This window comes from Bemisia tabaci, chromosome 1, assembly GCF_918797505.1.
Source record: "Bemisia tabaci chromosome 1, PGI_BMITA_v3".
Lineage (NCBI taxonomy): Eukaryota > Metazoa > Arthropoda > Insecta > Hemiptera > Aleyrodidae > Bemisia > Bemisia tabaci.
In genome coordinates this window covers 32672316-32698427 of record NC_092793.1, presented here as the reverse complement: position 1 = coordinate 32698427, position 26112 = coordinate 32672316, and the positions used below count along the sequence as shown (strand labels likewise).

Here is a 26112-nt window from a genome sequence, read left to right as displayed (position 1 = left end):
TTTTAAAAAATGCAGAGAGTATATTTGTCGTCACAATGAAAAATAAATCGAAAAAATGAGGTGGAGTTTGCGGATTATTATCATTTTTAAGTACAACAGCACAATGATAATCACGGAAAAAAGAAGCCACGGCTAGCGAGGACTTACAAGCACGTGCTCTGGGAGGAAACTATCAACTTTCAAAATGATCGACTGGAATGATTCGGTTCGATGTGTACATATACATGGTGCAAGTACCGAACCGCGGGTACGTACTTTTAAAAAGCGTTCTGGAGAGAAGGTCTGATCATTGCTTGACAACAAATTGTTACTTGATTTGTCTCCGATCTTTAAAAATAATCTCTTAAAATTTCATATGTATAATTTGATGGGTAAGCTCTTATCCTTTATTGCATACTTCATGCTTCGTATTTGTTATTCAATGAGAATTGACCTAGAGATATGACGCCATGACCACAGAGACTTTAACGAATGGGTAAGAAAAGAAGCTATGATAATAAATTTTTGTGTATACGTCGTCTGGTCATTTTTACAACTGTAGTTCAGCTGAAGATAAAATTGTAAATACAATCACGTGCGAACAATTTTAAAAAAAAAAGTTGATAAAAAACAGAGAAAAAATCCCTCTTCGGGCACATTGGCAGGGTTTACACTTGACAGGTACATTTTCTAGATTACTCCAAAATTTTCTCACGAACAATGGCACTGTTTCAAAATAATACATCTATATCACAGCAAACTAAAATACCTGTGTGGTCATACAGAAAAGAACTCGACCAGATCGAGCTTGAGAGCAACGAGGAAAACTGAAATTAAATTTGTAATTTTTAAAAAATATACGATAAACCAATTTTTCCTTTCTCTTCTTTAAAAATGAAACAATTAACATTTAATTCTAATGCGTGCGCATTCAGTTTGAGAATACTGCATAGGTTTGATTAAACATAATATGCGCTCATTGTTACTTTGAGAGCCGTCCGTAACACACCTCAGACTTCTTATCAGAGCTGATTGTAGAAACCGGCAGAGAAAGCGATGGACAAAGAGGACGATGAGAACACAGAGCGTTCCTATTGGTTGAGACAGGGAGTTAATGTATACTGAGGGAGGACATTATAAGCTAACTAAGGGGTCTCTCGTGAATCGCCGTTAGCAGTAAGTCCAAAACTTACCTCCTGTGTGCATTACAACCGCCCCCTTTTACTAATACTGCCATGTTAAGGAAAAACGCCGTGTGAACATTCGAGAGTTAACAAATTCCCTTCGCTAAAATGTTCATTTCGGAGGAGAGCTATTAATATTTTCCTTGAAATTTTCAGAAACTTTCAGTGATATTGCGAACAAAATTATATGAAAAATTAGAAGAAAAATATGTACACATTTTCCCGAGTATTCGTGATTTACCAAAGGAATTTTGGCAACGCCTGAGGGTTCATACGGCGTTTTTCCTCAGCACGGCAGAATAGAATCGCTCCATTTTCTCTTTGTCTATCGCTTTGCGTATCGATTTCGAACGTCAGCCCGCGGGTACTATAGTCACTAGGGTACAAGAGGGATTCCAGCGGGTCGATTTTTGAAAATGATAGACTAAGCAATAGACAAAGAAGACACAGGATGTATGGAGCTATCATATTGGTTGGAGTGGCTGCTTCTTTTAGACGAAGGGGGTAAATGAAGGACTACCTAAAGGGTCTCCGTGGGTTGCCGTTAGTTAGCCTATTACCTACCTCCTTTGTCCGTTCCAACCACTCGCTTACACCAATAGAATCCCTTCATATCCCTTTTATCCTCTTCATCTGTAAGTAAGTAAGTAAGAAGTAAGTAAGTAAGTAAGTAAGTAAGTAAGTAAGTAAGTAAGTAAGTAAGTAAGTAAGTAAGTAAGGCCGGGCTGGCCGGCGAGGCGCCCTCAAGGGGCCAAGGCAACTGGCAACTGCCGTCGTGCACCCCGAAGTTGAACCGTACTCCTTAACATATCTTCGTACTATTGACACATTGAGTATCATCTGTATTCCCGCAAGGCTCAGCGGCCGTCTGATAGCCAACGGAAGGTCTCATCAAAGACTGTGGCAGACGTTGCAGAGCACGGACTTTCGGAGCACGACCATGCCTCCACCGAGTTGGACTGTGTTGTTGCAATCTACACTGATAGGTAGCGCTGGCAGTCGCGCACACTACGAGTAATTACCGATTTTTCACGACCCAGTCGAACAGTGCAGACGGATTACTTACTGGGTGACTATGTCCCTCCCGCACCCTGTAACCTCGAAGGGTCAGGGTATTGGAGTGGCATAGTCATCCACAGTCACGATGGCTGATATTTGAGTGTCCTCAAATATCAGTCACTTCCGGGGATTGAGCCCGGGACCTCAGTGTTGGCAGCGAACTGCCTTGACCACTACACCACTGAGGCTGACCTCTTCATCTGTAGCTTTGTCCATCGATGTCAACAATTAGCCCCCAGAGTTGAATTTTTGAATTAGCTCAAAAGGCGGGATGTTTGACTGTCTGGTGCTTCCTGAGATGCTCCCTCCTTTTGGCGACGTAAGGGCAGCTGTGGCAAGGGAACCTCGGACGACTGCCCACGTGGACGCATTCGTAGTTGAGGTGCCTGCGGAGATCCCGTTTGTACTTAAAGGACTTGGAGCAGAAGCCACAGACATGTCGCTCGGACTCCGCCTCCGGCAACAGGACCGTCACGCCTTCCTCCACTTCCAAGAGTTCCGAGACCGAGAGTTTAGTTTCTGAAAATGGAAAAATCCGGCTATGAGAAGCATAGACTCTAACCGTGTGTAAATAAATAACACTGCGGGCTCATTATAGACAGAGCAATAAACAACACGGAAAAAAAGCGTTAGGGGTTATCCCCTAAAATTGTGTTACTACCACAATTTGTTGGATGATATGGACATTTCTAATTAATTGTGGTAGAACCTCAACTCAAGTTAGGGTAGTGCCGCAACACGTGGGCTAGTAACCTAATTTATTGGGGGTGCGACCACGATTAATTCGTGTACTACCACAATTAATTTGGAATGTCCATATTACACAACAAACTCGTGCTTTTTTTTATCCGTGAAAGGAAGCATGAGGGAAACGATCCTGCGGGCTGGTTATTGAAATTGATAGACACAGCGATAGACAAAGAAGACATAGGGAGCACGGAGCGATCATATTGGTTGAAACGCTTGGCTTTTACAGACTAAGGGGGGAAAGGATAGACTGATTTAAGGTCTCTTGTCGGTTGCCGTTAGTTAGTCTATCACCTACTACCTTTGTCCATTGCAACCACCTCCTTCCACCATTAATATAGTATCGCTTCATTTGCCCTATGTCTTCTCTGTTTATCGCTTTGTCTATCAATTTCAATGATCAGTCAGCTCTTGGTTGAAAGGGATAGATGTTACAGACCAAGCAGTAAAACTATACGGTCCCTTGTGGGTTGCCGTAAATTAGTCAATTACTTATTTCCTTTGTCCATCGCAATTACCCTCTTTCACCGATAGGATCCCTTCATTTTCACTTTCACTACTTTGTCTATCGCTGCATCTATCAAATTCAATAATTAGCCTGCTGCAACTTTTCTGACCCGCAAAAAATTGCACACAGTCAAATTAGTGCACTGTTATAATGTTTTCCATACTTTAAGTATTTTTCTTTCCTGGTTATGGTTTTAAAGTAGAAAAGGCTGATTCCTGCCTAATCACCATGTTCAAGTTTTGCTAGTAAATGATTGGCACACTGATATGCATACAAATAATGAGTCTCTTGATATGAAGGCATCTTAAAAATGCGTTTGGAGCACCGCCAGTTTTTAAAAATACGCACTAGTTTAAGTTTTTACTCAACATTTTTCTATGTCAAATTCGAACTAAATTGGAAGAAAAAAAGAGACAACTCACCGATAAAATAAAGTTGTGAGTTGAAGTGCGAAGTAGGGTATGATTTGCATGCTGCGAAAAAAAATCCCAAAAATACACCTGATTCGAATTATCCTGCGAAACGGCCACTATTAACACATATCTGATTCGAATAAACGAATCAATATCTCTATACAAAAAAGGTGCTATTTTGAGTTGGCGAAAGTTTTCCTTTGTGTGCTTGACTAGATTGGTCATGACCACCAATGATGATTGACCATTTAAAATTGACCTTACTAACATTGACTCGAGTAGTTTTTTTATTCTCCCTGAGCAGGCGTGCGTAATACAAGGATCATTTTACTTGGCAAAAAGAAAAAATCCATTTTTAGTGGTATGCCATGATAAATAGAAATTTTTACGATTGCCTTGCTTCGCACGATCATGCGACTCCTTGGAAAAGGTAAACTTTTTCTGATTTTAGGAAACGAGGTAGTGATGACTATTATGTGCACACAAACGTTTTTGACAGGTACACGCAGAAATTTCGCTTCTTGTATTATACCTTATTCAGGCTCAAAATTCGGTCAGCTTAAATGTAGGTCTACAGTAAATCAAACCTAAGTTTGGTCCTATCTCACTATTTTAGGTCTTTTATATTCTAAATAAAATAAGCGAAAAAGCCCGTAGTTGTGAATAGGCATTAAAAACTTATTCGGATGAACTAAAATCCATCCCAAAACTAGATTTCGATGGAGACCCAATTAGACCGCGCTGAGCAGACAGGAACCAAGCCATTTCAGCTATTGCCAAATTTAATGAAACAATTTAATTTTTTACAAGAAAACGGTTGTTCGGATTTTTATGCACATTTCAGTGAATTTTCTGCAGGGCACGAAGCAAATTCCTTAAAATTTTCAAAGGAATCCACACAAACGTTCTCTTTGTAAACAATTAGATTGCCCAGTTGAATGTGGCGTCATTATAATCTAATTACAATATGCAGCACCTGTATATTATGCAAATACAGCTAGGGTCGGTCTTCCAGCCCACCCATTAAATCATTGTAAATATCATAAGTTAAAACAATTAGGATTAATACATTACTGTAGGCATCTATACATTTAATAAAAAAAATAAATAAAATAAATGTGGCCATAGCTGCTGTGGCTTTGTCCCTTCCTGCTTAACGCGGTCCAATTACTATGAGCTACCGTCTATCATTACGTGGATATTTCCAGAAAGAAAATTGGTTTTCCACTTACATGAGGGGAACAAAAACGAAAACACATGGAGTTACTGTACAATGTTTACTAAAATCTACATAAATATTAGAGTCCTAAGCTAGCAGCAAGTGCGGCAACGCTGGGAAGAATCCTCGGCTCCTTCGGTTGTATTTTATAACAGTATTTTTGAATAAAGAGATAGGCCGACTGCGCCTCGGCGGGGTAGTCCAAGTTCAAGACGTGGATCAGCTTGAAGCATAAGTCGAAGGCGTCCAATACATTGCTACATTTCAGCTCGTAATCGTCGATCGTAACGAAGATGGAGACGCCGCCATCGTCCTTCTTTAAAACGACGACCAACGGCTGAACTCTGAGCCCGACTGCGGAGAGTTTCTCTTTTCTTCGGGACAACATTTCTTTGTAGCTCTTGGACGAGTCAACCTCCAGGAAAATACTCTCGTAGGATTCCATCCGGGACGGACGCCAGTACTTCTTGGCGAATCCAGGCTGCGGCAGCAAGAAAAGCAGTATTTTGAACGCGCTTATGGAGATATTCCCCGAGTCTGGAACATAAAAAGACACCATTGAAACCAATGAGACAAAATACCATGAAATCCGAAACAAACTGAGGCTAAAATAAGCGTCTACTCTTAGCAAAGAAAGGAGAGAAATAAATTATGGGTAAACAAGGCTAAAACATTAAAAACACTACATGGCCTACCCATCACATTGGTTGGTGTGTAGGCGGCCACTATGTCTGCCTCGGATGTTCGGTACTGAATTCCAGTGGTTACGTGATAACGGCTGGGGTCAGGTCGCCACTCAATTTTTTACTTGTTTTTATGTGTTTTTGCAGCTAGAAAGGAGCTGGTAACAGCTCGAAACGTCCTACCTTTTAGTGTTTTTAATGTTTTAGCTTTGTTTACCCATATTTTAATTCTCTCCTTTCTTTATTCGTACATTCGGGCAATGCTTTTGTGCTTTATCCTCTCAGAAAAGTTGTACAGTTTTTTGTCCCTCCAGTATACGGTTTTGGTACTACAAATAGATACACCTTACAAATGGTACTACTAAAGAATCAGAATTCGTGCTCAACTCAATTATGCCAAAATGTGAACAAGTCCCCTCTCGGCATTTGGAGTATCAATAAGGAAACTAAAATGTATGATAAGATTAACAAGGGTAAATAACATCAGGGTCAAGCCGTAAAGGGGATCATATTATTATATCCCTCGTAATTTTTCAGTTTTGAACCCTTTTTTTTTATCCAAAACAAAAAACCGTATCTGGACCTATTCATGTATTCAATGATAATATTCACAACTTGCTTCTAATTAGGGATGAATTGGAAAACTTTTGAAGCGGTTTATGATTCACCCATGAATACAGCGAGTAATGCTTACATTTGATTCTGTGTAGATCTATTCCATGTTTAAGGATAGAGTAGCGCCAGGTGCGATCAGCATCTGCTTTCCTTTCGGCGGCATCAAAAATTTTACGTGAGACGTAAGCCCAACTCGGGAAGAAGTTATTTGCTTCGGCAGGATATTGCGTTTTGAAATCCTCTAACATCTGCAAAAATGAATTCAAGAAAATGATTCATTCAACGAAACATAGGATAAAAGGACTGAGTGAGCAGCATTATTGAAGTGTAAACTGCTCTTTGGCTTCTGTTTCCGAAAGATGCATGGAAGCTGTACTAAAATTTCGAAATTAAGTTGAAAATAAATCACGCACATTGATTGGGCTGCATTGTGCAAAAGGAATTAATTATATTATTTGGAAAAACATTTTAGAGACACATTTAAGGGGGAAAACACAAGTGCCATTAGTTTTTCTGTGCAGAGAGATGTTCTTATGAATGAGCGAGAGATAGTGGTCCCTCCTAATTGCAACATTGAGTCTATAATTAGGTAGCAACAGCATGCATCCAATCCCACGCATAAACCTTCTTATGGCAAATGCACGTCATAAGGGTGGATCCACTGATAGAAAAATTCCGGCCGTAGAGGCTGTACTTATGGGCGGTACGGACATACCGTCCACGTTCCGAGCTCAGGGGCCGATAGTTCAGGGCATGGCACCCGGAGCAATCTAAGCTACGGTTCTACCACCCGGAACTTTCGGCATCGGAGCCCGGAACGGACTAAATGTCTTTAAAGTCCGTAACTTTTTTTTTTCAGTGTTTAGTTTGCTTGTTGATGTCTGAGATTGAAAAAACGGGAAACTTTGTGGTAGATGTTCTCTCTGATAGAAATAAGGAATCAAATATTTATCGCTTATTCGTCCATCAAAAAGAATGTTGGAAAACACTTAGTGTGCATTATAACCGACGTTTTTTTAGATCTAAACATTTCAATGGAAATACTCACAAGCTGTGTTGCTCTGATGGGGTTTTTGAATACTGAAAATTTATCGAGGTAAACTTTGGCGGAGCTCGAAGATAAAATCATTCTCCTGCGAATAGGATATGTGGCTTTCCATTTTGCGTTGAACACTTCAAGAGCCCCACGTTCACCGTTCTCTTGCAACCACGAGATGTCTTCGCCATATTCAATATTTTCCCCTGAAACAGAAAACTGGGTACTGAGCGGATCCATTGACGAATGCTGTGTAGAAAACTGATGTAGTATCTACGCCATCTAATAAGTGTGACGGAAACCACAGAACCCACTGAAAGAAGGACCCATGTCCGAAATGGACCACTTCTGCCGTACTAAGAGAGAACGCCGTATGAGCATTCGAGAGTTGCCAAATTTCCTCCGATAAAATGTTTATTTTAGAGAAACGTTATGAATACTTTTCCTTGAAATTTTCAGGAACTTTAGATGAAATTGCGAACAAAATTATTTAAAAGTTAGAGGGAAAATATTCACAAGTTTACCAGGAAATTCGAGTTTTATCAAAGGAAATTTGGCAACACCTGAAGGTTCATACGGCGTTTTTTTTTTAGCACGACAGACTAGACAAGGGACTTTAACCTTTAGATGCCCAAACCGAGTATAATTGTCCCGAAGCTTGCCAAAGACACTCACAGCGCGGGTTGTGTGGGGCCGATACATACAATTTTTCGATATAGGTTTAAAAATACATACTAATAAAAGAACAAAAAAAATTAATCAAATTGAAATAGAAAATAATTGAGTGACAACACAGGTGAAGATGGGAGTGATGTATTTAGGGCTCCTAATAAAAAATTTTCTCCCAAATCTGCGCCGGAGCGACACCTCGTCGGCAGCATAAAGTGGAGCATTGCAAGTTCACGCTTCGCGCCATCGCGCCTTCAATTTTGCAGACGCAACACGGACATCCATCAAGCACACATAGTCGTATCTCTGCGCCGTCATCAACCGCCCGCGTCCTTTCCTTCGCTCTAGTTCCACGTTGCGTTGTATTGTTTCCGTGAGCTTTATTTTTAGTGGTGTATGATGATTGCGGTGTTTCTAAAAGAAATTGTTTGAGAGCCTTCGCTTTACTCAAAATTCCTGGTGCTAATGGACTTAAGTTGCATGAATATGAGTCAAATATTGGTCTCGCTGAATTCTACGTGGGTCCCGAGCCCGATTAACGATTTGGTCCCCCTTTTCAAAACGATGAACTATTTGGACACATCATTATCAGGGTGTTTCACAAAATCTCGAAAAATGGGCTGATTTAGAGAATTTTTTTTCAATCTCTGTATTTACATATACCACATTTTTTTTGTGATTCTTCAGTTAACCTGTTGGGCCCTACTCCCGAGTATTCTCGGGCTTCGCGCGCGCACCTCCAGGGCCTACTCCCGAGTATTCTCGGGTTTAAGCTAAAAACGTTTTCTGCCTTTTTTCCTTTCCAACTATTAGAGAAAAAATCTTAAATTTAGCAATTTTTTTTTTTCTAGCACAGCTGAATGAATTTTACCAGCAGATTATCAATTCTATATCCCCTAAGTAAAATTCCAAAAAATTTCAACTCATTTCATGCATTAATACGTGCAATACAAGCAATTAAGTAGAACAACAGCATTTGCCTAGAGGTTGGTAACTTTAGCTCTTTAATTTACATTGTTTTAAAAGGCTATAAATTTCGCTCTCTACCTCCTATTGTGTTCATATTTTGAATTTAACACGTTTATACGACTAGCCCTTGAATTGTGTGCATAAATTTCTATATTTGAATGTGAAAAAGACTACACAAGGAGTTTCCATTTTTTTTTCTCACATATTTTCAATTTTCCTTTAAAATTTAGCTAATTTTTCTTTTTTCAACACACCTAAAAAAAATTATGAAAGATTATCAATTTTTCATCCTTTGTGTACAAATCCTGCAAATTTCAAGCCATTTCATGCAAAAATAAGCGAGATACAGACAATTTAGTGAGACCGTAGCATTTCCTTAGATTTCCCTTTCCTAACCTAGGCCGTGGGTGCACACTCTGCCGGCCCTAATCTAGGGCTAAACAGGTTAAAATGCTTTATTTACCCTCATCTGTTGTGACCTAAATCACTAAGTCAACTAAGCGACTTAGTTCTCACCAGATGAGGGTGAAATAAGAATTTTTACTAAAGAATCACCCACAAAATATGTAATATATAAAACAGCTTTTAAAAAAATCCTCAAAATCGGCCCATTTTTCAAGATTTTGTGAAACACCCTGATGATGATGTGTCCAAATAGTTAATCGTTTTGAAAAGGGGGACCAAATCGTTAATCGTTTTGAAAAGGGGGAATGGTTTTTAAAAAATTCACTATCAAGAATGACGAGTCTCTGAGCTGGCAAAAGTCTAAGTAGTCCTACGAGACTCAAACGCAAGGGTAGAAACAGGCCCGCCACAAGGGGGGGGGGGATACTGGGTCCTTGGTACCGGGGCCCGGGCCCTGGAGGGGCCCGTGACGCAGGTGACAAACCACTACGAATTCATGTGTAACCCTTGTCTCGTAAGGAAAAGTGAAAAAATTACTCTAAAAATTCCGCAAAAGGTGAATAAAGTTTCAAAAACACGCTAGGGCACTATAAAATTTTTCTTACTTTTTTAGAGATTTCTATCTATTTTCAAGATTTTGAGTATATGTAGAATGATATTTTTAGCAACTGCGTTTCATTTTCTTCCGTTGACGGATGCTAAGAGGCTCCTGTCTGGGCATCCTCAACTTCAATGGCTCAACTCCCTTGCCATGGACGTACGAAAGGGGAGTCCAGGGGGCCCGGCTTAGCCTAGAATTGAAAATTATTATCTGCCCCCCTCAAAAAAACATTTATAGATGTTTTGAATGCAACAATTCGAAAGTATTTGGTGCTGAAAGTAAAAAAAAAAAATGAGTAATTATTCTGCAGAAATTGATGGAAAATCTCCATCATAAGAGCTTCAAAATGCGTCCAAATATATTTAAAATTTCAAAAATTTCACGGGGAGTCCCCCCGAACCCCCCTCTGTGCTAGGGGCCCGAGCCAGAAAACTGGTACCAGGGCCCGAGATGGGATGTGGCGGGCCTGGGTAGAAAAGTTACTGATCCAATTCACCAGTTGGGGGACGTGAGTGGCCTCGCAATACTCAAATGCAAAGAGAAACAAGTTTGCCACGTAGGATGATTCACCAATCCAGGGTCTCGTACAGCCACGAGAGACTCAAACGCAGAGTCAGAAAAGTTGATCGTGTTATCTCACCAGCTGGCCGCATTTAAATCAAAAGGAACTATATCCATTGTGACATGATCCCTGTTATGCATGTATTCTTATGGGTTTCAGAGCTCATATCAGCATCGGTATCGTTCCTTCTTATTTAAATACGTCCAGTTAAAGGTCCGTCCTCGAATTCACGTTGATCCGAGTGCCTTGTTCGACTGATTATACTGTCGGAGAAGTATTCGTTTCCGAATATCCGCCATAAAATCTCTCAATTTTAGGAAGATATTCGACAACGCTACTCTCCTTTTTTTTTCGCTGATACACACCTCGAACAGCCCATGCGCATACTAGCGAGGATTCGCGGCAAGACGCGAGGAAGTCGCTCTTTCCTTTCAAACTGAAATTGTGAAATACGGTAACTACGAGTACGAAGTTAAAATTACGACTTAATTTGGGGTAAGGCTGCAAAAGGGGAACAAATCAAAAGAAAACCCGGAACGTTTCGAAATAATTACAATTTCATTATCGACCGCAGACAAAAAATAAAATAAAAATGAGTCGTCGATTCGCTGTTATTGCGAGACCGAAACTGCCTTTCTTCTAATTAAGGTTTTTTTTTTGGGGGGGGGGGGGGGGCGCTAGTTCTTTCGGAAGAAAAAGTGGCGAATCTTATCGGAGATATGACAATTTAAGCATCTTGTTCCTCCGGCTGTGGTGACCAAAGTCGGGGATTTCGAGTTCCATCCGTTTCGCACTATCACCCCAACATGGGGTGGGTTTCGGTCAGATGGTCGTCCAGGTGTTTAAAGTATCATATGTTGGTTTCGGCTCTAATTTAAAAAAGGCTCTGATCAGGAGCTGGCAAGGGTTGATCGGAGGCCGAGGGCGAACCGACCAACTAAACCAAACTCACGGCGGCATGGCATCCCTATTGGGGGATATTTCTCCAGCTGCAACACTATGTGTTGGATTGGATTTGTTATTTGCTGTTCAAATTAATTTGTTATTTTATTATGTGTTTTTGGCTGATTAAGTTGTTCTTCATTCTCGAGTCTCGGTCTCGCAATGACAGCGAATCGACGACTCACTTTTATTTTATTTTTTTGTTTCCAATTGATAACGAAATTGTAATTATTTCGAAACGTTCCGGGGTTTCATTTTGATTTGTTCCCCTTTTGCAGCCTTTCCCCAAAGTAAGTTGTTCTTCGTACAAAGTTAATTTGTTAGATCAACCTCAAGAGAGTAGAGATATACGTTGAGTTGTTACAACATACCTGGGGCCTCATCCGAGAGGGCGACTGGGGCATCTTGCGACGACGCCTTCTGTCTCTTGACAGGCGGGAGCAAACCGACGGCTCGAAGCGAGGATCGACGGTTGTTATACTTCTCGACCAACTTCCCTTTGGCGTTGACTTTCCTCTTGTAGCCCAAATTCTCGTAGGGAATGTAGTAGATCTCGGGGACCTCTCCGGGGAAGAGGAGGCAGATGGCCTTGCTGGCGATGCCGAAGACTCTGGAGTCGATCTTGTACCTGTCGCTGTTCTTGAATTCCTCTCGGATGATGATGTCGCAGAGCTTGCTGCGGCAGTGGTCCGAGAGGGTCCCGTGGTCCGAGTAGTACTTGAGGACGATCTGCCCGTCGTCGGCGGCGGCCAGGTGCTTCCCGAGCTTCTCGCTGTAGCTCTGCGCCGTCTCGGGGTTCAGCGGGTCCTGCAGACATGAGGTCCACGTCATCGAGTTGAAGGACTCGCTCATGCTCGTCACGTCCAAGTAGTTGACCTCTTCCATCCCCTGCTCCGAGGGTCCTGCCATGTTCCCGAACCCTGGGGCATCGCCGGCAAATGCGTTATCCTGCAATAAGACGAAGGAATGTAGTGATTAATCATATCCATCTCTTGTGTGAAAGGATTAGAGCGGGCTCATCGTATGTTGAGACAACAGTCGAGTATTTTTTAGGTCACCGCTCATCAAGGGTGCCATCTGACTAAATGTGTTATCCTGTTGAGTGGTGCTGATTCGGAGGTAATCAGAGATTGACATTTCGTCGCCTACCTGACATAAGGGCGTAACAACACTCTGCGATGAACCCTGTATTCCATACATTTCAATGTTTTTCCGGGCTCATCTCATAATGTGTAGTTACGCCCTTTTGTCAGCCAACCGACGATTTGTTGAGACGAATCCTTTCAGAGCGGACTCATCGTATGTTGAGACATACGATGAGTCTGCTCTAAGAGAACCGCGTTTAGCAGAAAGGAGCCAAGCCACATCAGATGCTGCCAAATGTGACTGAGCAATTTAATTTTTTACACGAGATCGTTTGTACGGGTTTTTTTGAAAATTTCAAGGAATTCTCTTTGTGCTTTGCAGGGAATTCACTGAAATTAGCCCAAAAATCTGCAAAACCGTTTTTATATAAACAATGACATTGCTAAGAGTTTAATTCGTCGGTGGGTGATGTGGCTTGGATCCTTCTGCTTGACGCGGTTCAAATGTGACTTAGCTTCCCTAATATAGCTTTATGAAAAGTACAATTTCAACGAATCTGAATGAAAAGCAAATAGTATAACTTTTCGAAATGTGTCTTTCAAGACGAATGCAATGATTTACAAGTACGCCTTTGATGACTTTACGGTCTTCTGCATTCTGTGAGGCATTAGGAAGACGAACTACTTAAAAAAAGGGAATAACAGTGATATTACCAAAGAGCATATCAATTGTGAAACTGCAGGAATGCGTCTCTTGGTTTGCGGTGTTACAAACTTCCTGTCATACTTTACTTTCCACATTGAAAACTACTGAAAGTCATTTTTTGAAAATATCAGTGATTTTGCTCTTAAAGGATATTCTGAGAAAACTTCAAGCCATGATGTTAGTTCGGTCTGATTTTTAAAAACAAAATGGTAGCAGAGATTTTGAAACGCCGCAACCGAGATCACTGGCGGTTTCAGCAAAATGGCAACATTGTATTTTCTCCATATAAACCTATGGAAATGTATCGATTCTTGAAGGGGCCAGGTGCTCCGAGAAGAATCGATTATTTAACATAGGTTTAAATGGAGGTAATCCTGTGTTGCCAAATCGCTGGATCCGCCCCTGACCGAGATACGCATTTTTGCAGTTTTACCGTCGATATACCTCACGACGTGTCTTTTTGCCATGAAAAAAGGATGCAATACGCTACAAGAAAATTAAATTTACTTTTTCTTTCTTCTCATTATGAACATTCTTGAGACACCACAACTTACCGACGATCTACTGACGTCATTCAGGAAATGGCCTAGTTGCCCCCTTAAAGATGCTGTGAAAGTGTCTGAGGTATTATCACTGGAGGCGATCCCATCCTTTCCTGAGAATATAAGAACACAATAGTTATTGATTTGGAGTGGATTTTGTTATAATGTTTATTATATTGTATATCTAGGACGCGGAAAGTGGCCTTGCATATAAATGCTCTCATAATTTTAATCTGTAGAAATAGTTGCAAGGAAAAAATCAAAACATGTTTTTAAGCACTTTGCCGAGCAGTGACTGAGTGTGAATCATCGGGAATCGATATTTTATTAATTAAAGTTAAGGTAAAGCATCGATTACTAAGGTGATCCTGAAAATCGACCCTTCTTCAAATGTTTAAATTGCAGATCAATCGATTTATCGCGAAATATGCCACGCTTCGTGCCAAGAAATTGAAAAATTTTTTCGAGGACAAATGCCCGCAAATATTTTTTTTTCTTGCATCTAAAACCATTGTCAAACTATCAATATTTTCGTTGATAACTTAGGTTTAATCAGTTTTAAAAGAAACAACTAAAAATGACGTTCCAAAACTTAGCGTCCCATTCTTGAGATTTCAACGAGAGTATCGACAGTTTGACAACAACTTATGATGTACTGGTAAATTGTTAAAATGTTTTAGTAAAATACGATGCCAGGGTTTTTTCCCTTTCTCTTTCTCTTTTTTTATTGCTACCATGAACCGGAAACTTAAGGCAAAAAGTCTTCAGTGAGAAAAGTTAACAATCGTTACAGTGAAGTAGCTCAACAACTTGAAACTGTTAATCATCATTATATTAAGGCAAAGTTTTCTTCACTAATATCTTTAAAATCGACTCTTGGTCCTGCAAAACATCTGAAAGGGACACAAACAATCTAAAACGAATTAAGTTTAATAAAAATAAATAAATCATTTTAGACGCAATTCAATGAAATTATTGTTAGAATTTAGAGAGCAGATCACCATTAATGAAACCACACCTTAAGGAAAGGACAGAGAGAGACTGATTAAGTGTTACATTCGCCCGTAGCCAAGGACAGCCGCTAGTCCATTAACTAAGAAAAGAAGATTTACATTGGATAAAAAAAGAGAGTTTAGTGATTTTTCTTCACCCTAATTGAGAAAGCAACAGAATACAGAAATAAAGCAGAAAAATAGCGATCAAAAATATACCATTTTTGAAGACTTCGGAAAATTTTACGGAGTTTCTTTCGCGGGATTTGAATTTGTAGTGATATATGAAGAGGGAATAATCTGCAAAAATCCTGAATTATGGACACGTTGATTATTATTCATTGACATGTTTGGATGTCATAAAAAAAATTCCATCTTCAATATTGAAAAAAAGTGTTAAAAAATGGTTCCAATGATCAGATTAAAATTGCTATCAAATCAAAGAAAAACTGTGGGCTCAATTTCGTGTTTTGTTTTTTAAAAAAATCCTTTAATTCATGTTTTTTTTTTTTTTGGTGGCGTAATTTTTTTTTTTTTTTTTTTTTCATTTAGAGAAGCGTGAAAGGACTTAAGTTATCATAAAATCAAAAATTGTAAACAAAGCATCTCATATACCGATAAAGATTTACAAACCATAAGGCAGACATTTGGCAGTCTCCAGCATTATGCAATATCGGAAAAGAGAGAGAGTTTCAGAGAGAGAGAGAGATACTTTGTGAGTATATTTACAAAAAAGATTTTACGGTTTTTGGCTACTCATAATGTGAAAACAAAAGTTGAGCTATTGCCGATTTTACAAATATACGCAATGATTGCGACTGAGGCCATGCTTTCGCAAGCATTGCATATACTTATAAAATCGGCTGATAGCTCAACTTTTGTTTTTGCAAAAAAGTATAGATTTGAGAATGAAAAATCAAAACCATTTAAAAATAGAACTGAGATTTAATTTTCAAAAAACTTCATTCAGGTATTACAAACTTGATTTATTTACTTATTTAAAAAAAAGAAGTTATGAATCGGTAACGTGTGCGTAGAAAAATAAGTTGAATCTTCTCAACGAGCAAAACCCATTGGGAAAAGGCTGCAGAAGTATATAAGGTACACGAGTAGTCAGAATAAAATGGGACTAAGTTAAGTCGCTGATGAATTCCCCCTCTTTCAGAAGAAAAAAATTAACTGAGGAGCCATTCAAAATTAAAAAGGTCAAAATTTCCTCGAATCAAAAAGCTGAACAAGGGGAATAACAGTTCGATGCTGTAATATCTGTATTAAGTTGGGAACAGAGTCGGTCATCAAGTCTGAAAGCTTTCAGCCTCTTTTTTATCCATATGAAGACAGTATGGATTGGTTTGTCTTTGCTTATAACTCTAACCGGGGTGGTGAAAAAAAATTTCAAAATTATGTTAGAAAAATATTAAAAAAGCCCAAGTTTTGGGAAACAAAAATCACAATGTACACTAGATTATTTTGATTTAGTTTTCTCTTAGATACAATGGCCATACAAGAAAATGCACTGTTTTATACTTCTGATTCAAGCTCCGTCCGATGATGACGTACGCTGAAGTAAGTGAGATCCACTCATTCCTGGGGCTAAAATGATCATCGTATATTGAACAGATGAGGTGCGTGTGGGTTAATGAGTTGTTTTTTGATGCGTGTATCTAGTATTAGAAAAAAAGAAATTGGTGCACCCCAATGGGCAAGTCTCTGCATCAAATAATAAGTAGGTGTCAAACTTCGGAACAAACGGTCATACGTCAGGGTGAAGCTGACGCATACCAGCAGGCTGATTGTTGAAAGTGATAGACAAAGTTATAGACAAGGAAGACAAAAGGGGTATGGAGGGATCCTGTTGGTGGAAACGGGTAGTTGCAATGGACAAGGGTGGTAGGTAATAGACTAACTAGTGGCAACCCACGAGAGACCCTATGGTTAGTCGATCATTTTCTCCCTTAGTCTATAGGAACCAACCATTTCAACCAAAAGAATCGTTTCATCCTCCCTATGTCGTCTTTGTGTATAGCTTTCTCTATCAATTTCAACAATCAACCCGCGGATAGCTACAACACTGTTTGGTATCTCTACATAAAACGGACGTCCCTATCGAAGCCTCGTCAAGGAGTCCAATTAGGTAGAGGCGGATCCAGCAATTTGGCAACACCGGATATCCTTCATTTAAACCTATGCTAAATAATCGATTTCTGTTGGAACACCTGGCCCCTCCAAGGATCGATACATTTCTATAGGTTTAAATGGAGAAAAGACAATGTTGCAAATTTTCTGGATCCGCTAATGCAATCAGGATTCAATGAGGGTCCGTTCGTTCCGGACTCCGATCGTGATTGAACCCCAGTTCATTTTTATCGTGGGAAAGTTAACCGGTAGACATGACTAATTCGTAGAGTTTATGCTTAAAAACTAGATGCTTCTTGAGGTGCTCTTCTCGCTTGGCTGAGTAGGTGCACAGAGTGCACGGAAACACCGGTTTGTCGATAACATTCACACACTCGTAAGTTTCATGTCGCTGCAAATGTGATTTTCTCTTGAAAGTTTTGGAGCAGTAAGTGCAGACGAAAGGCCGGTCGCTCTTATCCAGAAGATTTTGGAGGGCTACTCCGCCAAACGACTCTTCAATCTGAATGAAATCAATGTCGTCTACAACAAATAAAGTAATTCCTGTTAGTAACAATGAGATAAAAAAAATGGCGTGTCTCCATGTACTTATTTAGTGGCAACGCTGTTCTTGCCGACATTTTACTTCTACCGAGACACAACTTAAAAACCTTAAAAGCTTTTTTAAAAAATTCAGCACGCACATTGAATTCTTCGGCTATTAAAGGTATTGGAATAAGTTAGCGGCCTTGAGAAGAGCTTGAAAAGTGCTTGTATGTTAAATTACGAACCTATAGTTTCATTGTTTTACTCCCCGCTTTCGAAAATTTCAAAATTTCAAAAATATATACTATTTTCCTTCTTAGAATCGGATCTCTTGAAAAATTGCAATGGAACTACGCGTTTTTCAACTTTGGCCATCAATATGTAGAATGCAAAATTAAAAGAGGTGACCATTGCGAAAGCGTCGGCCAGGACCGCAAAAACCACTAAAGGTCTCATTAGGAGATACGAGTAGTTGGGGGTTTTTAAATCTCACGCAGATAAACTTCTTTCAACTGTAAATGTAATCCTGCATGTAATCCTCTTCGAGAGCATCAATACATAAAAACATTCTATCTATACAAGAGCCTCGAGAAGAATCCTTTATCAGCCTTGGACTAAATTATGTATATGTATTTTCACCACTTCATCCTTCCTAAATTGGAATCATTTCTGCCAAACGGAACTATGTGCATTAAAACATGAGCCTTGAGACCCATAAGAATATATGCATAACAGGGCTCACGTCATAATGCACATAGTTCTGTTTGGCAGGAATACGTTCAATTGTAGCTCTTGAGTGGAAAAGTAACCCTGAACCGGCGTTTGAACTCCGATCCTTATACATGTAGGTTCTCACTTGAATCTTCCGATTTAGATGCAACTTCTTCGTAAAATGCATCCAACTATTCGGTGTTGTGTCCCCCACGACTACAATCATACCACAAATAGTAGTTGCTGTAGTTCACTATGGCGGCGTGGCGGTTCGTTTGTACCACCTTCCGCTGAAGAGGCATACGAAACGCCTTCATTGTGAAAAGCTACTGCCTAGCATGGCCACGGAGGCAGAGGCGGATCCAGCAATTTGGCCACACCAGATTTCCTCCACTTAAACCTATGCCAAATAATCGATTCTTGTCGGAGCACCTGATCGATACATCGATCAATACAAATCTTTATAGGTTATATCTTTCATTTATTTTTATAGGTTTAAATGGAGAAAAAGTAACGTTGCCAATTTGCTGGATCCGCCAATGCACGGAGGCCGAACAGTTGCATCACAAAAAATCTCAATCAACAGTGTACAAACCAGCATACATTAGTGAGTAAATGAGATCGCTGTAGATAATAATTATTTGATGAAGTGCGACGACTCATAAGAAACAAGGAACATAAGGCGAGGCATCCCTCGACGAAATTTCCAAAGATTCGTCAAAGAGGCACACGCCACTGTTGCTTGGTTCGTATCAACCATGATTGACGGGATTAAATACAATTAATTTCAATTCAGTGCGAAATGAAACCATGTGAAAGGAATTCACTCAGTAGAGTAAAAATAATTCCGATGAATCGAATCCAGGTAAAAAATACTGGGTTTTATTAGGAAAAATGAAACTAATGCAACAATTTCAAAACATAATAATCTTACAAATAATCATTATTTACACAGAAGAATTAGTTAAATGGAAAAATCATATCACGATTCACAAAATCGGACATATTCACAATAACAATAATCAACATATTAAATGTAATTAGTATGAGAGGTTATAAATAATTCCCCCGCTTTTATCCCAGATATTTAGAAAAATATGTGAGCGTTAATAAATATTTATTTACGATAATACATTTTGACAGTTGACAGCTCGGTAACACAAAAAAATAATAGGCTGGTGAGATTATTTGCATTTGGGAATGAAGGAAGTCGTAAATCGACAAAAGGATTATCTATCTGTCCGTCAGAAAATCCAAAGAGGGGTACTTCGGCGGCAATCAAAGAGGTTATAGGAACCCCTGAATGGGGGTTAACATAAACGCGCCGTATTGAATTTTGGAAAATAATGGCTTCGGAGTAGTTTTGAATTAACTGGGTACTAAAATTCTCCTGTTAAAAATTCAAATACGACAAAACATTTTGAAAATGAAAATGGTGGTTAAAAGCCCCCCCCCCCCTCCCCAAGGAACTAACCATAATATTTTGCCAGATACCACTCTCAACAACGGAACTGGCGGTCTACGATAATGCAAATCCTAAAATCTGGCTCTTATGATAATTTTACGTGTATTCTCGGTTGAGGGATAAAATAAAGGACTCTCAATGCGTGCAAAAAAATACTAATCAGAACGTCTCTTGTGCTTGTCCTCGTAAGTGGAATTCGAGAAATACGCATTCGAAGACAAAAAATAGCGCAGAGATTTGTAACGAGGGTGCAACCATACCACAAATATCTTGTATATATATCCGTGCGTCTATCTACACTTAAAAACGGCAAATATTTTTGGCTTAGAAGAATAGTATGAAACCGATAACTTTGGAGCGTCGTGACTGACGATGAGATAATTTCGATGATACCTGATGGAGGAAGAGTTTTGGAGTTAGAGGCTAAAAAAACCGGCAGTCTAGTACCCACTTTTATTCTTTTTCTCCTGCGTGGGGCGAAATTCGAAGAATCGGGATTCATGGAATCAGATCCTTAGTATGCACAATCTTTGGGGTCTAAAAAAAATACTTTCTATTTAAATGCCGACATAAACTGATGTAATTTATGCAGTCTAAACTATGCCAATGACTTTAATTCTTAAAATATGACTTCTTCGGAAATTAAAAATTCAAATCATACATACAATCTTCAACCAAAATGCTACTTCCTACGGATAAAATTTTGTGTTTAATTTCTTAGGAAAGGAAGGGGGCGGAGGAGGGTAACTGGAACAGATTTTTTGCTTCAAATTGCCTATTTTGAATGAAGAATGGTTAAAATAATAAACTGAACATTTTGACACTAAGAAAAAGGCGAAAGCCAAAACCTTGGAGTCATGGGGACAGACGTTCTTGACGACACGAAGCCTGCGGGCTGGATTAATAAAATTGATACATAAAGCGAGAGAAAGAAGACAAAAGGATAATGGAGCTATCCGATTCGTTTAAACGAGTGGTTACACTTGCTATGTACCAAGGAGGTACGTAAGTAATAGACTAACTATCTGCAACCCTCGAGGGACTCTATAATAATTAGTCGATCATTTTCCCCCGCAGTTGATAACAACCGCCTGTTGCAACCAATAAGATCGCTCCATTTTCTCTTTGCCTTTTATGTCCATCGCTTCGTCTTTTGTTTCAAATTATCAGCCCGCAGAGTTTTCGAACTTTCGTCCTTTTCGAAAAACACAATTCATTTCTAGTTTGGTGAGGAAAATAAGGGGGGTATCTTAGGTAGAAAGGTAGCATATACCTGCTTAGATATAACAGGATCTGTGAAAAGGGGCCTTGATTTAAAAAAAAAATTAAAATTGCCTTTTTGGCACCACTGCATAGAGGAAGAAAATCTAGTTATTTTGACGCAGTTGTAGCATTCTTGGGGTAAAAGTTAGGTTGGGAATTCTGACCTGCACACAGAATAGGAGCTCTATCTTGTGAGAAAATGAAACTGAAACCGCGAGTAGTGTGTTCCCCCGACTCCTAGAGAGCATTCCCCGTTGAGAGCTCATGGATTTGCCTCTACTAAACGATTTGCTACCGGAATATACGGCCTCTTTTCACAGTTCCTGTCAGAGGCAGTGGCGATTTTGTAAGTTGGCAACACTGCCCCTCCTTCCATTTAAACCCATCAAAAATATTGATTTTAGGGGAGGCAAGCTGCCACACCAAGAATTGGACGTAATTCTGCCAAACGGAACTATGTGCATTACGACGTGAGCCCTGATATCCCCATATTCTTATGGGTCTCAGGGCTCACTTCGTAATGCACATAGTTCCGTTTGGCAGAAATACATCCAATCGATATTTTTACTTCCATTTGAATGGAGGAGAAACAGTGCTGCCATCTTTCAAGAATCGCGACTGGTCACACTGAAAAAAAAATTCTCGGCATTTTTTCGAAGGTCCGTTGGTAACTTTACCATCTCACTTTTTTTTACCAATTATTGGTAATTTTACCAAGACAGACTGGTAGGCTTACCTAAAAACCGGTATAAGAATACCACTTTAATTGGTAATCAATTCCCGGTAACTTTGCCATTTTATCTCGGTAATTCTACCACAGTCGATAAAAAATATTGGCGTTTTTACCAAGGTCCAGTAAAATTACCGAGAAAGTTCAATAATTTTACCGAGATTTCTCGGTAAAATTACCAATTCCATAAATGGTAATTTTACCAAGAAAAAACTGGGATCAAATAGAACCCTGAATTCTTGGTAATTTTACCCTTTTCGTAGTAAATACACCGAGATTTTTTTTTCAGTGCATCGATAGACAACTTTGGATGAGAATAAAAATGACTTAGGATTTATCTTGATGGGAATTGGATTTGGGTAGGATTCTGCGATGTCTACTCTTGATGAGGCCGGCGGCTCTGAAGGCCTTGAGCCGATGCTCGTACTTGTCGAGAAGCCGGCCGCGAGCTCGCTCCTTCCTCTGACCGTCGATGTATCTGTAAGGCACGTAGTAGCTCTCGATCCTCTCGTTGGGGAAGAGCTCGATGATGCTCTTGGCGAGGGCGAGGAAGGCGTGGCCCCCGAGGCGGGTGTGCGGGTCGCCCTGGAACTCGTGCTGCATGATCAGGTCGCAGAGGAGGATGGCGTTGGCCTTGTCCAGGTAGCCCTGCTGCTGGTACACCTGGAGGATGAGCTTCCCCTTGTCGTAGGTCTGCAGCGCCTCCTTCAGGGACCGCCCGTCCTTGATCAGGAGGTTGAAGCACTTTCGGGAGCGGGCCAGGGCCTCGTCGATCTCGGCCGGCGAGGGGCCGCCGCCCGGGTAGTCCTCGCTCTGCATGAACACGTCCGCGAAGGGATCGTAGGAGGCCGTCCCTTCGTCGGGGTAGCCCTCGTCGTAGACGTCGCCGCTGTGCGACCCTGTCGCCTCCAAGAACTCGTCCGCCTGCATCTCCAGCGCGTCCGAAGGCGAGACCTCCAGGTGGATGTACGGTCGGCTCTGAGATCGACTTCTGCTACCCTGCAATACAAACATGCGCTATTTCAAATCCCAGGTATAGAACACTAGATACGGTTATACTGCCGTGCTAAGGAAGAACGCCGTATGAACCTCCGGACGTCGCCATATTTCCTCCAGTATGATAGGAATTTGCAGGGAAAATTAGGAATATTTTTTCTCAAAAATTTTCGGACGATTTTGGTGGCAATTTTACCTTTAACATCTGCAAATTCCGAGGGAATATATCCATAACTTATCTCTAAAATACATGTTTTATCCTGGGAAATTTGGCAACTTCCGAATGTTCATACGGCGTTCTTCCTTAGCATGGCAGTATAGTTCATGCAGGATGATATTAAAATGGATGGAAAAACCTATAAACGAAGAAAACAAAGAGAAAATAGATTCATTTGATTCTATGAAACGGGGGTTCATATAGACTAAGAGGGAGAATTACGGACTAACTATGGGGTCTCTCGAAGAGAACCGTTTGTAGGTCTCTAACTTATCTCCGTAGTCCATTGCAACCACCCGATTCCACGAATACGATAGCTCCATTTTCCCGTCGTATTCTCTATTTATTGCTTTGTTTACGAATTTCAATGATCATTTCGAAGAATAAAGAGAGAGTATGGAGTACACCTGTGGGTAATTTTTGAGGTCGGTTTGATAAGGTGGTCTTAGGGCTCTTAGAGTTCAAAAAGGCAACCAACCTATGACTTCAAATGATTCTACAAAATTAATTATGTTTACAATTATAACTAACGGTTGTTATACTATTATTAAAGCATATACCAGACTTTGTTTTTTTGCATAAATAACCCCAATTTTACGGAAGTAAATTCGGACAAGACGAACAGACACATTTTTTATTTTCTTCATGCATCTTTATGAACTTTCGTTCACACGGCTGAACTTTAGTAGTTCAGCCATGTGAACTAAATGTGGACAAGCCTAGAGATACGTTTCAACGGCCTGCTAAGCAACATGGATACTGCCAACACTTATTAATTTGATACTAATTGCACTTCCATTGTGCTTCAAAATTTGACGATACATGTAACTTAGTCAAATAAGGATATCATTACGCCTCGACTTTAAAATGTCATCAGCGCAACGAGGATATTTTATTGCCTCGTCTTATCTTGCTTTTGAAAGAAGGAACTTCGAACCTATTAGAATGTGCCATGTGCTGTGTTAAACTTACATGAGGAAGAACACGATTTTCTGGTGATTCTGTAATTGAGATCGGTGATTTTGATTTTGATTTTGAACGTCTATGCCTTCTTTTGCGACGACCTAAAACAAGAAAAAGGAATAAGTTAGTTACGTTACAGAAATACAATTTCGCCGAGAACGGAACTTCACCGGCTCGCATAGAGAGCGGGAATACATTTTTTTTACATATAGCAAGCCAGCACATTCGTATTACTGAGACATGAAAAGAGGTCGCCAATCTTCGACAGAAAATTCGAGAAAAACAAAATCTAAAGATTCCAAGAACAGGCTAAGCAATCCGTGCGATGAAGGACAGCAAAGCAACCATTGAAACATTCCTTTTGGAAGAAAACAAATTGGAGTGAACTGGAGTAAATCTTACTCTATAATATAGATTACATTTTGCAAAAAAGGACCATTATTTCTGGTCCATTTCAGAAACAACATACATGCTACTGATTTCCCTATGTAGACATGTGCTTTCCTGTCCGTACAGTCTTGTAGGCGCTATGCGTTTCAAGCCGACTGCTGCTGACCGCATGCACAGTGTTTGACGCAATGCGTGAAGTATTCATGCAGTCTTGTAGGCGCTATGCGCTTCATACCGACCGCCGCGCCGCGCCGTAGCGCGCGCCGCTCCGTTCCAGATCAAACTGTGTGTTTGTTTTCTCTCTTAACGCGACTAATTAAAGGTGTTGTCTCTTGTATCACCGAAAGACGACGAAATTAGAAATTACTATACTTTCACTCTCAGGAAAAGAGAGATTTTGTCGCCTTTGCTGGTTTGCAATTTATTTTCTGAATCCGATTTTTCTCTCTCTTTTTTTGATATCCGCATTTATAAGATTGCAAAATTTGCCGCCCCGTACATTTTGCCGCCATGGGCCGCGGCCCATGTGGCCACCCCCTTAATCAGGCCGTGCTCGTGAACATCATTTTCGTTTCCAATTAGGTTATCAGTTGATGTCATTTTCGTGTCATTTTATGATGGGTACATTTTTCAATATATTTGAGGCGCGTCGAAAAATAAAAATAAAAAAAAAAAAAAAAAAAAAAAAAAAAAAAAAAAAAAAAAAAAAAAAATACAAAGAAAGGGAACTACAAAAAAGTGCAGTGGCGATGGTTGTAAATAGAAAAAAAGTTTATTCATTGACGCATACATGAACGATTCCTATACATGCGTCTTCAGATTATATCTTCGCTTTGAAACGTATGGGCAGTAAGGACACGAAAACTCCGGTTTTCCAATTACATTTTCACACTCAAATTTTTCGTGCTGAATTGAGTTTGGTCTCAACTTGAATGACTTGGAGCACAGCTCACATTTGAAAGGCCTTTGGTCTACGAACTAGAAAAAGGGTCGCGATCTGAACTAGGTAAAACTTCTGCAACAGAATCGTACACTGGAAAAAAAACACATTGGATCTAGAGTCCAGACTCTTGAAAACATTGACAAGAAAAAGGACTCTTGATTCAAGCAGATTTAAGCTTAAATCAAAAGGAAATCCGCTTAAATTAAAAGGCTTGGTTCTTGATTTAAGCTTATATCTGACTGAATCAAGAGTATTTTTTCTTGTCGATGTTTTTAAGAGTCTGGACTCTAGATCCAATGTGTTTTTTCTTTCCAGTGTATAGAATTAGCTGTAAGAGTCTCAGGTCACAGTGAATCATCCAGTGGCGAGGTGTGAATGATCGGTTATCGATATTTTCCCAGTTAAAGCTATGGTAAAGTATCGATTATTAAGGTGTTCGTTGCAAACACCCTGTTTATGGATCCTTTCCCATCAGATTGAATGGCAAATCAATCGACACATCGCAAAACACGCCACGCCACTGGAAGCATCGTTACTGATTGTTTCGAGATGGGGATAACTTGAGGGAAAAAATCAGGAGTAGTCACGATCAAATATGCATGAATAACGATGTAATCAAGAGTGAAAAACAGGTTTGTATTCACAAAAATAAACATATAAGAGACATTAGAGCATTAGAAAATTATGAGACGAAACTATCACATTATTGACCGAAAGAATAAGAATTTGTTACCCATCGGTTTCCCATGACATTCTATACCTAGCTCAAAAAAATCAAGTGACATTGGCTACAACATGCCCTTTCCATTCAAAAATTACATTAAACCTACTTAAGGATCGGATCGAAGTTGCTCTCA

At 39.9% G+C, this 26112-nt stretch overlaps 1 protein-coding gene and 1 long non-coding RNA gene across 2 annotated transcripts in view; both read right to left on the bottom strand.

Moving 5' to 3' along the window:
* On the bottom strand, positions 1 to 2456 carry LOC140224519 (uncharacterized). Its single transcript, XR_011899791.1, has 2 exons — positions 2415 to 2456; positions 1 to 1788 (listed from the first exon to the last, which is right to left on the bottom strand). It is a non-coding gene; the product is annotated as an uncharacterized lncRNA (long non-coding RNA).
* Positions 2457 to 5153: 2697 nt separating this feature from the next.
* LOC109037149 (uncharacterized) overlaps positions 5154 to 26112 on the bottom strand; it is a 549607-nt gene continuing 528648 nt past the window's right edge. Inside the window, exons 5-9 of the mRNA XM_072299869.1 lie at positions 13937 to 14037; positions 11963 to 12539; positions 7456 to 7649; positions 6487 to 6655; positions 5154 to 5646 (exon numbers count right to left, since the gene is read on the bottom strand). Coding sequence (XP_072155970.1) covers positions 5189 to 5646; positions 6487 to 6655; positions 7456 to 7649; positions 11963 to 12539; positions 13937 to 14037 — 1499 coding nt within the window. The 3' untranslated portion in view covers positions 5154 to 5188. The remainder of the gene's footprint in view (positions 5647 to 6486; positions 6656 to 7455; positions 7650 to 11962; positions 12540 to 13936; positions 14038 to 26112) is intronic.